General features: G+C 38.7%; 1 protein-coding gene across 8 annotated transcripts in view; it reads left to right on the top strand.

Annotated features, from left to right (window-relative positions):
• Nucleotides 1-13,652, top strand: part of NUP98 (nucleoporin 98 and 96 precursor) — a 120,382-nt gene that overhangs the window by 3,309 nt on the left and 103,421 nt on the right. For all 8 annotated transcript variants that reach the window (XM_077866804.1, XM_077866796.1, XM_077866800.1 and 5 more), the window contains exon 2: nucleotides 10,926-11,029. In XM_077866804.1, the coding sequence (XP_077722930.1) occupies nucleotides 10,954-11,029 (76 nt within the window). In that variant the 5' untranslated portion in view covers nucleotides 10,926-10,953. The remainder of the gene's footprint in view (nucleotides 1-10,925; nucleotides 11,030-13,652) is intronic.

Consider the following 13,652-nt stretch of genomic DNA (forward strand, 5'->3'; position numbering starts at 1 on the left):
TTTTGTTTGAAAGGGGATAGGCCATTGGGAAAATCAAGCAATATCTATTTCTCTTTTCGTGGAAGAGGGCAAAAAGAGCTTGTAGTTGAATTGATGTAGTTAAATGTGGTGCTGTGAGATTCCATTATCTTTCCATTTCACTGAGACAGTTGATGTCATATGAATATGCATTGATCGGAAGTCTTGTCCCATTGTACTGTCACTGAGAATTGTCATATTGAAGAGTTTGTACTTAATATAAACTGTAATTCAGTTTGTACATAATTGGAATTTTGTAGTAGAGAAATAAAAATTATTAAGATATAGCTCTAATTAGCTAAGTCTAATACTAAGCCTGTGGGTTATAGGGTAAATTGGAAGATGTGAAACGAGTCCAGCAGATGAATTAGAGGGAGGCTATAGCAACAGTCTAGTATAGCAGTTCTCAACATTTGAAGTTTTGGGATTGCTTTATACTTTTAAAAATTATTGAAGATTCCAGACAGCTTTTGTTTTTTTTTTTGTTTGTTTGTTTGTTTTGTTTTGTTTTTATTTTTTTCTTTAAAAAAAAATTTTTTTTTTTTATTTATGATAATCACACACAGAGAGAGAGGCAGAGACATAGGCAGAGGGAGAAGCAGGCTCCATGCACCAGGAGCCCGACGTGGGATTTGATCCCGGGTCTCCAGGATCGCGCCCTGGGCCAAAGGCAGGCGCTAAACCGCTGCGCCACCCAGGGATCCCGACAGCTTTTGTTAAATGGGTTATATCTACTCATATTTACTATACTAGAGATTAAAGTTTTAAAGATTCATTGTCTTAAAAAAATAAACTCATTTGTTAATGTAACAATTTTATGAAAAATTACTAAAAAAATTTTAGTGACAAGGCTGGTGGTGTTCTACTTGTTTGTAAATCTCTCTGATGTCTGGCTTATGAGAAGACCACTGGATTTGCAGATCTTTTGCATTCAGACAGGTGGTAAGTTGTTTTGGTTGAAGTATGTGAAGAAAATCCAGTTTCATACAGATGAGTAGATGGAAAAGAGGAATGTTTCAGCAACTTTTCCAAATAATTATAGATATTACCCTTGGACACTATAAATTATTCTAAAGATTTGTTGCAATATGGAATCTGAAGCCATATTATTGATCTTAGTACACCGTTATATTAAAATTCATTGGTTTGTCTTGCACTTTTTTTTTTTTAAGATTTTATTTATTAATGAGAGACAGAGAGAGGGCAGAGACACAGGCAGAGAGAGAAGCAGGCTCCATGCAGGGAGCCCCATGTGGAACTCAATCCCGCGACTCCAGGATCACACCCTGAGCTGAAGGCAGGAACTCAACTGCTGAGCCACCCAGGCATCCCTGTCTTGCACTTTGTTTTTTTTTTTTTTTTCCTGTCTTGCACTTTGAATGGATATTTACTCATGCATGATTTTATGATATCATACATTGGTTATTTAGAAATTATTAGTTCACTGGGTTATGTAGTTCTTTGAAATGTTGACAAATTATACAGTTGTTAACATTTCCACCCGTCTTAAGATTTGGGAAGTTGACAAGCTCGTAGTAGCAGACACAATTCTAATTTTCAAATCTGAATAAACTATAGTTTGTCATTTATCCTCTAAAGTAAAAATGTTCCATGAAAAAAATCAGCTGGTTCAGCTTTCTACTAGGGTAATCACAAGGTGTTTGTCTTTGAGATAGCCCTTGTATTTCCATATACAGAAGTGCTTTTGAGTATTTCCCATTTCATTTCAAAGAATAATCACAGAATATTTTTAAAAAATGTGTACTGAAATATCAGGAATACAGTCGGTAATTTTTACTGCTTCATCAAAGACATTCAAGTGAAGGTATATTTTTGCGTATGCTGTGTGTGGCAGTGAAGAATTCAGTGACTGTTTTACAGTTTCGGTCATTGTCCTGATTCATACTCAGGCTCCAGCAGTTTTATACACAATTGCTTTTGCACTCCAGTGCTGAGGTTAGTACAGCTTTAATAAAAAAAGGTAAATAATGTCTTAGTATTATTATGAAAATAGTTTTGACTTCATGGACACCCTGGAAGAGGTCTCAAGGACTTTTAGGGGCCTTCAGGCCTCGCTTTCAGAATCTCTGATCTAGAAAGGACAATGATTTTTCACATTAGTTTGTACAGCTCTAAGCTTTGAAAGCGTTCAGCTAGTAGTTTTCTACTACACCTGTTCCTCTTTACTTCAGCCAGAGCAGCTTCTGCTTATGTCTGTTTTATGTATTTGGTTCCATGACTAAAAATATTTGAAAACCACTAATCAAGGGAAGAAAGAATTGGCTGAATTAGGACTCTTTGTTCAGGAAAGAAACAATTCATCCTTCATGAATGCATGTTGTACTCATCACTTCAAACCTTAGTTGCTTCCACGTGCTCATTTAACATAGAGACTTCTGGTATCTAGACATCTTACCTTTCTTGGTGGTTTAAGCTTCTTAAGAAATAGGTAAATGGATTTGTAGATTAAAGGTGACTTGTTGGGAATGAGACAAGGGGAGTGAGAAACGCGGAAGAAGATGAATGATCAGAGTGACCTCAGTGTGTGTGTGGAGGGGTGTGTGTTTTTGTTTACAGTGGTATTTTATTTTTGTATTAAATGGTCAGTAGAAGACATTGAAGTATCAGGAAATAATCTTATGTATGGTGTTCTAGCTATATTTTGTGCAGTCAAGGCCTAGAGTGAGGGGAAATTAATTTACATTTTTCTAACTAAAAATATTGTAAAAATATTTGTTGAAAAGCTAAACAAAAACCTGCTTTTGGATGTAGAAATTACTTTAAAAAATTAAAAATCTTGAAAAAAAAAACCAACCCACTTTTGAGGAGCTCTAGTTTGAGGCATTTTTGTCCTTCATTGTAGGTGGGATAATCCCTATTGTTCAATTGTAAATGTAGAGGTCTAAGAAGTTGAATATGTGACTAGTACAGCTACACAGTAGCAAATGGCAGAGTTTTTAAAATTCATTTTTAACTTTTTGAGTTAATTTTAGATTTACAGAGAATTGGAAGTGGTGGAGAGTTTTAAATACAGATTTGTCTTACTGGGAAATCTGATGTACTCCTTCCACTAGTTCTGTCAAATGAAGGTTATGTTAAGGGGATGAAAATGTTACTCAGCATCGTGAGGAAAGAAGCTCTATTAGATAATAAAGATTGTTTTTTAGTATATGTGCTGCTGAAGCAAGCACAATATAGATTGTTTTTAATTAATTTACACCCTAATGGAAGAAATTGAGCAAAATCCAGATGCTTTTTACTAGAGTAGTAAGTAAACAGCTCATACACTCAAGTGGCAGGTATGACAACATATTGCATAACTAAAAGCAGCTGGGAGGCATTAGTTTACGTAATTGGGTTTGCAAAGGGGGAGGGGAAGAGGGTGTGTTTTTATACTGATAAGAGTCTGAAGGGTCTGATCTGGGACAGTCTTTGTGAAATAGGTGAGGCTTGAACAGCAGTTTTTATTTTTTATTTTTATTTTTTTTTTATTTTTAAGTAATCTCTGCACCCAGTGTGAGAGGTTCGAACTCACAACCCCGAGATCAAGAATCACACGCTCTACCCACTGAGTCAGGCACCTTAGCAATGTTTATTTATTATTATTTTTTTTAAGATTTTATTTTTTGATGTAATCGGTATACCCACCTTGGGGCTTGAATACAACCCCAAAATCCAAGAGTCACACACTCCACTGACTAAGCCAGCCAGGTGTACCTGAACAGCAATTTTTAGAAAGAAAAACTGGACATAGTTTTTAGAGAGAAAAATGAATGTTTTAACAAAGGGAATTGCTTGATCTGGGATTGATCATAGGAAGGATATTGTAAAATGAGGATAGCAGGTGATTTTGCTGGGCTGTGATATTAGATCATTAAGACTAAGCTAACTTCTCAGAATTCTACCTAACTCTCCTATCCCTCCTCTCTTGGTCAAGGCAAAACTCAATAGTCATTTTTTCCATTCAGTTTAACTATGGGTGATAATTCCTGCCTATTCTAGTATTTTGTGAAAATTAGACAAGAGGATATATAAAAAAGTACTTTGTAAACTGGGAAGTACTAGTTCATTCATCTAACAATTATTTATTGTTTTTGCTCTTTACTGAGTTTGATACAAAGGAACTCAGTGAAGTGGAAAGGAAAAATTGCTTCCCAGTTGTGTAACTTTCTGTTGTCAGAGAGCAGCAGCTTGCTTAGTCATTCAGATAGCACTTAAAATTGGCAATTGCTGGGTTGTTACCATGTTTCAGGGTCTGTCCACCACTTTGCTGGAAGAAAACTGGGTTTTGTCATTGTTCCCAGAGTTCACAAAGCTCACAAAAGTTGTATGTTATATCAGTTTATTAAGCTTCATATGGGGCAGTGGGGTAATACTGGACAATGATGTCTTATTAAGGCTACTTCTTTCTTGTATCTGACAGTCTGTTTTTTGTCTTTTGTGTGTGTGTGTGTGTGTTTTTTTTTTTTTTAAGATTTTATCTATCTAGGGGTGCCTCTGTGGCTCAGTCAGTTGGGAGTCTGCCTTCAGCAGAGGTCATGATCATAGGTTCTTTGGATCGAGCCCTGCTTGGCAAGGGGCCTGCTTCTCCATCTCCCTCTGCCTACCACTCTCCCTGCTTGTACTCTTTCTTTCTCTCAGATAAATAAAACCCTTTAAAAAAAAAAAAGATTTTCTCTTCATTTCAGAGAGCAAAAGTCTGTGTAAGGTCGGGAGGGGCAGAGGGAGACAGAGAAGCAGACTCCCTGCTGAGCAGAAAGCTGGATGGCTCAATCCCAGGACCCTGAGGTTACCACTTGAGCCACAAGTGGACCTTCTTGTTTCTGACAATCTGAATTATTAATTAGAAGATTGAGCACAGGGGCATCTGGGTAGCTCAGTCAGTTATAAGGCCTGACTTGATTTGGTCTCAGCTCAGGTCTTGATCTCAGGGTCATGAGTTCAAGCCCTGTTGGGCTCCACTCTGGATGTGGAGCCCACTTAAAAAAAAGATCAGCACAAAGAATGAAGTACATTTTTTAAGGGCATTGTCTCTTTTTGTATAGGACTATTTCATTTTAATTTTTCTTTCTAAAAATGTCATCAAAAAATTGTGATGAGTAAAGTACATTCATCCATAAAGAAAGTGGTTAATCTTTCCAGGAAAGTTCATCTAGGCCACATAAATTGTCCATAAAGAGCAAGCAATTATCTTTCTGATGACTAGAACTGTCGTGTTTGCCAGAGAAGTGTCTCTTTCCCCTGATAGTGCTGGATTAATATGCCAAATTTTGGTTTTATAGCTTCCTTATTTATAGTGAATGCAAAGTCATTTTTCCCATTAGTTGGCAGTGTTCTTTCTCTAGGAGCTCTAGGTGCTGTACACATAGCTAATAATCAAAAGTAGCTTTATGATCATGCCTCAATTTCACCGTTTGTAAAATAAGGACTAAAAATACCTGCCTCTTTGGATTCTTGGGAGGTTTATATGAGATAATTTGTAAAATGTACTTAGGCATTGCCTGGGACACAGTGAAAGTTAAAATGTTAGCTAGTATTTCAATTTGGGCAAGGTTAATATATTTGAAAGGATAAAGACTTGAATGTGTGCAATCCCTTTAAATTTTTTTTTATTGCCTTTAAACTTGAATGGATTTAGAAGTTCCACACATAGCAATCTCTAGGATTACTTCTCCCCCCATTTTTTTAAGAGAAAGGGAGAGCACAGCTGTGAGTGGGGGAAGGGCAGAGGCAAAGGAAGAGAGAGAATCTTAAGCTCTATGCAAGCAGGCTCCATGCTCAGCATGGAGCCAACTCAGAGCCCAGTCTCACAACCCCAAGATCGTGACCTGAGCCGAAATCAAGAATCACACGCTCTACCAAACTGAGCTAGCCAGGTGCCCATACTTTTTTTTTTTCCCCAATGGAAAAATAGAGTTAATACAGATACCTGCATTCTCTAGATCTTTTGTTGCTGCTGTTAATAGAAGAAATAAACATGATAGAAAAGTTTGGGTCCTCTAAATTCTTTGCCCCATGTTTCATTTACCTTCATTTCTCCAGAGGCAAGCACTTTCATATATTTTTCTAGTCTCCCTCTTTACTCTATGTATATACATATCCATAAATAACAGTGTATTGTCTTTTCTATTTGACATAATCTGCCAAGTGTATCTTTTTGCAGTTTGCTTTTTTTTTTTTTTTTTTTTCATTTTCATTCTTTTGCTTGAAATAACTCTCAAGGGTAACTTTGTCCAAATGTTCTGGTGGTGTCCTCATCTTGATACCATATCCTGGGTATATATGTAGCAGAGTGCTCTAGTTTGCTTGTTTAGCTAGATAATTTAAAGTTAGTGACACCTACCTATGAACTGATAAGTACATTTATGAATGCTTACCATATGAGGGGAGCTGGGCTTTGGTGTTAAAATATTAAGGCCAGATAGGATAGGTATACAAATGCCATTTTTACCTGTGCACTGTATTTATCTGGTGCTCATTTCTTTTTTTTTTTTTTTTTTTTTTTAAGGTTTTATTTATTTATGAGAGACAGAGAGAGGCGCAGAGACACAGGCAGAGGGAGAAGCAGGCTTCATGCAGGGAGCCCAACATGGGACTCGATCCCAGGTCTCCAGGATCAGGCCCTGGGCTGAAGGCGACGCTAAACCGCTGAGCCACCCGGGCTGCCCTGGTGCTCATTTCTTTTCTTGTCTTTCTAGTCCCCCAAGATCCAGTTCACATTCTAAATCTCCACAAATTTTTCCCTATATTTCCTGCTCACATTCTGACCTGATTTTGACTTCCTTTGTGTTTCCTGGCACTTACTGCTCTTTCAGTTTTAAACGTGTGGGTCTTCTGATTATTTCAGAAGTTACAGACTCAATCTGTGGGGCCAGGCAGCTGATGAAAATGAGTGATGCTGGGTCGTGGGTATTGTGGTACATTGGAAATTATGTTTTACCAAGGTGGGGAGGGGCAGTTGCTACTGAACTCCAGACCATTAATGAATAATGACAGCTCCTAGTTTGCTTAATCATTATGTTTCTTATGAGAGGCCCCAAATCTGTTTTTCTGACATAACCTATTTTATTTTTTTTAAGATTTTTTTTTTTTAAGATTTTATTTATTCATGAGAGACACACACACACAGAGGCAGAGACATATGCAGAGGGAGAAGCAGGCTCCATGCAGGAAGCCCAATGTGGGACTCGATCCCAGGATCCTGGGATCATGCCCTGAGCCAAAGGCAGATGCTCAACCATTGAGCCACCCAAGGCGTCCCTTTTTAAAAGACTTTTAAAATTTATTTGATGGGATCCCTGGGTGGCGCAGCGGTTTGGCGCCTGCCTTTGGCCCAGGGCGCGATCCTGGAGACCCGGGATCGAATCCCACATCGGGCTCCCGGTGCATGGGGCCTGCTTCTCCCTCTGCCTGTGTCTCTGCGCCTCTCTCTCTCTCTATGACTATCATAAATAAATAAAAATTAAAAAAAAATTTATTTGATAGAGAACGAGCTGAGAGAGAGAGAAGCAAGCCCCCTGGTGAGCAGGGAGTCTGATGCGGGGGACTGATTCCAGGACCCTGGGACCATGATCCAAGCTGAAGGCAGATGCTTCACCAACTGAACCACCCAGGCACCCCTGACATAGCTCTATTTTAAATGTTATCAGCTAGTTTGAGGTAATATATACACATGCATAAACATTTCTGCATACATGCATACCACATATATGTGAAATATACCATATATATATAACAGGCCAAACAACTGTTTGCTCTTTGTTTTCAGCCATTTTGTGATCTCTTTCTTTTTGTAACATCTTAATTAAATGACAAATTCTATGAAGAATCTTCCCTTTTTTGGTTTCCTTTTTTGTTCTAAGAAGCCATCAAACTTGATTTTAAGTTAGAAGTTACTTCTCAAATAACTTGATCATACAGCCTGTGTTTATTTTTCTTTATTTTTTTTAAAGATTTTATTTATTTATTCATAGAGATGCAGAGAGAGAGGGGGGGGGGGCAGAGATACAGGCAAAGGGAGAAGCAGGCTCCATGCAGAGAGCCTGACGTGGGACTCGATCCTAGGACTCCAGGATCATGCCCTGGGGTGCAGGCGGCGCTAAACTGCTGCGTCACGAGGGCTTCCCAACAGCCTGTGTTTAAAAAACACACTAGTGGAGGTGCCTGGGTGGCTCATTCGGTTAGGCTTCTGCTTTCTGCCTGGGTTATGATCTCGAGGTCCTAGGATCGAGCCCTGCATCAGGCTCTGCTCACTGGGGAGTCTTGTGCTCTCTTTCTCTCTCTCAGATAATACAATCTCTTAAAAAACACACATTAGTGGTAATTGTCATTAATTTAGAAGAGTACACTTGACCCTCAGACAACAAGGATTTGAACTGCACATGTCCACGTACATATGGAATTGTTTCAGTAAATATGGTACAGTACTATAAATGTTTTCTCTTTTTTATGACCTTTCTTTTTTTAATATTTTATTTATTTATTTATGAGAGACACAGAGAGAGAGGCAGAGACACAGGCAGAGGGAGAAGCAGGCTCCATGTAGGGAGCCCGATGTGGGACTCGATCTCGGGTCTTCAGGATCACACCTTGGGCTGAAGGCGGCGCTAAACTGCTGAGCCACCGGGGCTGCCCTAAAAGCCCAATTTGTACACTTTGTGACACCTGTTAAATTGGCAAGGCAGGAAACTTCAGATCTTATTACTAAGAGAAATGGCGATTACATGAAATAGAGCCTCTGGTTCCAAGAAAAGCCTTTCTAAATACAAAAGTTTACACCCCATCCATTTCTAGAATGGGGTCTGAAAGGATTGTGTTTTGAAAAATTTGCTGAACTACTGGTTTCAGTGAGCTTTGTTTAATTGGAATTCTTAAATTCTTGGATGTTGGGAGAAAGAACTGTGTGTTGGAATTTTTTTTCCTAAAGGAGTATAGGGGACAGAATGTTGATTTTTGTAAAATCATTAGGTATTTAGGGACATCTTCATGTTTTCCAAAGTTCCACAAAAAGTTTTGTTTATTAGAATAACTAAGTATTAAAGGGACACCAGGACATTGTGGGGAGCACCTCTCAGTGTTGTATTTAATTCTATTATATGAATGTGAATGAGGTAGGATTTTACTAGAAGAAAAAACTTCCATCATGTGTATATAATAGAAAAATCATCCTACCTGTCACAAAGTCCAGATAAGCATGATTGGCTATTTTCTGAGACTTTAGGTTAAAAATACGTAGTTTACTCAGTATTTTCTTGTCTCCTGGCTGATAAGTGGTAGTGGATATCATAAGTTTAAGGAAAATGTATCAGAGGGACAGTGTTTACTTTTGTTTTTTTTTTTTTAAAGATTTTTATTTATCCATTCATGAAAGACACATACACACAGAGGGGCACAGAGACACAGGCAGAGGGAGAAGCAGGCTCCATCCAGGGATCCTGACATGGGACTCGATCCCAGGTCTCCAGGATCATGCCCTGGGCTGAAGGTGGAGCGAAACCCCTGAGTCACCGGGGCTGTCCCAGTGTTTACTTTTGAATAGACTATACCTTTAACTTGTTTTTTATACAGATCTGGGAGAGGGAAGCCAAACTTCTCTTTTGTACTTGTTGGAACACTTTGGTCCAACTCATTAAGTGCATAGTTTGGATACTGGAACGGAATCATTCATATGAGGTGGGGGATTTTCACCAAAAATTTTCTTTAATGTTCCCAAAGATAGATAAGTAGGGGACAGAAAGATGCTCTTAAGTAGTCTCAGAGAGTGTCAGGGCACCAGCATCTCTGGGATTTGGAGATGGGACGCATAATTTAAAGAACATTTTTTTTTAAAGATGTTATGTATTTATTTGAGAGAGAGAGAGAGCCCAGCCTGCATGAATGAGAGAGGGAGGAGGAGGGAGCAGGAGAAGGGGAGAGGGAGAAGCAGACTCCCACTGAGCAGGGAGCCCCATGCAGGGCTCAGGCTCAGACCCAGGACCCTGGACCCTGATACCATGACCTGAGCTGAAGGCAGACACTTAACCAAGCCACCCAGGCACCACAAAGAACATTTAATATTACAGCATTTTATATTCCAAAAAAAAAAAAAAAAGAGGGCAAAAAAACTTTACAGTGCAAACTACAGAAAATAAAGCCTGATGAAAATTTTAACTTCTCAGGTGGTTGTGATAGGAGAGTATCATGGTAATTTTTAATGGTTATTGTGCATAACCTCCTAGATTGGCATAGTGGACCAGAAATCTTCATTAAAAGAAAGTTCATTAAAAGGGAACTTTTTATTTATTTATTTATTTATTTATTTATTTATTTATTTATTTATTTATTTATGATTTTATTTATTTATTCATAGAGACGCAGAGAGAGAGAGGCAGAGACAGAAGCAGGCACCATGCAGAGAGCCCTACATGGGACTCATCCAGGGTCTCCAGGATCGCGCCGTGGGCTACAGGTGGTGCTAAACCACTGCGCCACCGGGGCTGCCCCAAAGGGAACTTTAAAACAAAAAAAAAGAAAAAAGGTCAAAAAACATTGTTTTTAAAGGGAAGATTGTTGATGGGATCTGAAGTTTAACTTCACATTATTGTACTAATAATTCAGCCCAATTTTATTTATTTATTTTTTTTAAGATATTTAAGAGAGTGTGCACACAAGCAGAGGGAGAGGCATTAGAAGAGGGGGAAGCAGGAGGGAGCCCAATGAATGCAGGGCTGGATCTCAGGACCATGACATGAGCCAAAGGCCAATGCTTAACCCTTAGCTCAATTTTAGAAAATCTTCTATCATACAGAGTTTTAGGATATTAAATGTGAACATTATGCTATAGTTTGGATAAATTTGTAAAGTACATTTTTTTTAAAGAATTATGTTGTATTCTGTGGTCTTTAAAAGGTGATAATTTTTTCTTTCAGCTTTCTGAAGCAAAGACTCATTTTGAAGATGTTTAATAAGTCATTTGGAACACCCTTTGGGGGTGGCACTGGTGGCTTTGGCACAACTTCAACATTTGGACAGAGTAAGTTTTACAAAGAACAAAAGAAGGGAAAAAACTTAAGCTATTCTAATTAAGAACAAATCCATTCTGATGGCTGAAATAAACACAAGGAATATCAAGTGCTGGCAGAGGTGGAGAGAAAAAGGAACCCTTCCTTGCCCACTCTTGGTGGGGATGTAAAATGGTGCAGCCACTGTGAAAAACAGTATGGAAGTTCCACAAAAAATTAAAAATAGAATTGCCCGATGATCCAGCAACTGCACTACTAAGTATTTTACCCAAAGAATACCAAAACACTAACTAGTGTACATAGGAGTGCACTAAGATATGTGCACCCCTATGTTTATTGCAGCATTATTTGCAATAGCCAAGATATGGAAACAATCCGAGTTTTCATAGATTGATGAATTGATAAAGAATATGTGATGCACACACACACACACACACGTAAAGTGGAATATTATTCAGTCACAAAAAAAGAATGAGCTCTTGCCATTTGTAGCAACATGGATGGACCTAGAGGGTATAATGCTAAGTGAAGTAAGTCAGAGAAAGACAAATACCATGATTCCTCTCATGTGGAATTTAAGAAACAAAACAAATGAACAAAGAAAAAAGACTAAAGCACATACTTTTAAATACAGAGTCTGAAACTAATGAAACTGAAATGAATGTAACACCATGTGTTAATTATACTTGGATAAATATTTATTTATTTGTTTTTATTTATTTATTTTTTTTAAGATTTTATTTATTGATTGATGAGAGACACACAGAGAGAGAGAGAGGCAGAGACACAGGCAGAGGGAGAAGCAGGCTCCATGCAGGGAGCCCGATGTGGGACTCGATCCTGGGTCTCCAGGATCACGCCCCTGGCTGAAGGTGGCGCTAAACCTCTGAGCCACTGGGGCTGCCCTTGAATAAATATTTAAAAAAACAAATCATTCTGATTGCTTTAGATAGGAATTTTTTTTTTTTCTTTTTTAGGATTTTATTCATGAGAGACACAGAGAGAGACACAGGCAGAGGGAAAAGCAGGCTCCATGCAGGAAGCCTGACGTGGGACTCAATCCCGAGTCTCCAGGATCACACCCTGGGCTGAAGTCAGTGCTAAACCGCTGAGCCACCTGGGCTGCCCAGGAATTTTATTCATACTTTGGTCTTATAACAAGTTCTCTGATAAATGACCAGATAAGATCTTGTTAGAAATTTCTTTTTTTAATTTTTTTTTTTTATTTATTTATGATAGTCACACACAGAGAGAGAGGCAGAGACACAGGCAGAGGGAGAAGCAGGCTCCATGCACTGGGAGCCCGACGTGGGATTCGATCCCGGGTCTCCAGGATCGCGCCCTGGGCCAAAGGCAGGCGCCAAACCGCTGTGCCACCCAGGGATCCCTTGTTAGAAATTTCTAAGACAATAGAAATAAGTTCTGAGTTTTCATGGTTTTTTGATCATTCATAGAAGGTCCTTGAATTTTTTTTTTTTTTTTTGAGAGCGAGCAAGAGTGAGCATTCATATGAGCCGGGTGGGGGGTTGGTTAAGGAGACTGGCAGAGGGAAAGAGAAAAATTTTTTTTAAAGAATTGATGTATTTGAGAGAGAGCACAAGCTGGAGGTGGGGGTGGGGGGGTAGGACAGTGGGGGGAGGGCAGAGGGAGAGGGAGTAGACTTCTCATTGAGCAGTGAGCCTGACAAGGGGCTCTATCCTAGGACCCTGAGATCATGACCTGAGCTGAAGGCAAATGCTTAACCTATTGAGCCACCCAGGTGCCCCTTCTTGTCCTTTTCTTTTTTTTTTTAAAATAGGCTCCACACCCAATATGGGGCTTGAACTCATGACCCTGAGACCAAGAGTCACATGATCTACCAACTGAGCTAGCTAGGTGCCCCCCCCCAAAATATTTTTATTAATTGGTTCTTGTAGCAAAAAGTTAGTGTGTTAATGATTTTTAGACCAGGAAATAATCTCTTTATATTGTAGTAAAAAAAAATGCAGTTATTGAATAGATTGTGAGATTTGTTCTGAGTAATACATGACATTCAGAAATAAAACTGTTAAAATGCCGAGATCCCTAATACCCACCAGCCCTCCTAAGATCCACTTCCCTTTCTACTCAGTATTGTACATGATACTAGTTGCCTGTAGCAATGCTTATTAATTCACATTTAAACTTGTAGTTTAAAATTTTATACTTAGACAAAAGTAAAAAGAATGGTATAATGAACTCTCATGTACTTATCTCTCAGCTTCAGCAATCACGATTTTCCTAGTCTTGTTTTTATCCTTCTCTCTTTAGGGGAAGAGTATTTGAACAGTTATTTTAATGCAAATCCCCAGAAACTTTTTTTTTTTAAAGATTTTATTTATTTATTCATGAGAGACCCAGAGAGAGAGGCAGAGACATAGGCAAAGGGACATAGGCAGAGGGTCCTTGATCCCAGGACCCTGGGATCACGCCCTGAGCTGAAGGCAGATGCTCAACCTTGGGTGGGGACGCCACCCAAGCGTCCCCAGAAACTTTCTCCTAACTGGTGGGGATTTTTTAAAAGTATAACTTCCAAACTTCCTTAATTATATGTAATAAAAAATACAATAGAGGAAATTTTTTTCTTTTTTTTTTTAATATTTATTCATGAGAGAG

The sequence above is a fragment of the Canis aureus genome, chromosome 23 (genome assembly GCF_053574225.1).
Source record: "Canis aureus isolate CA01 chromosome 23, VMU_Caureus_v.1.0, whole genome shotgun sequence".
NCBI lineage: Eukaryota > Metazoa > Chordata > Mammalia > Carnivora > Canidae > Canis > Canis aureus.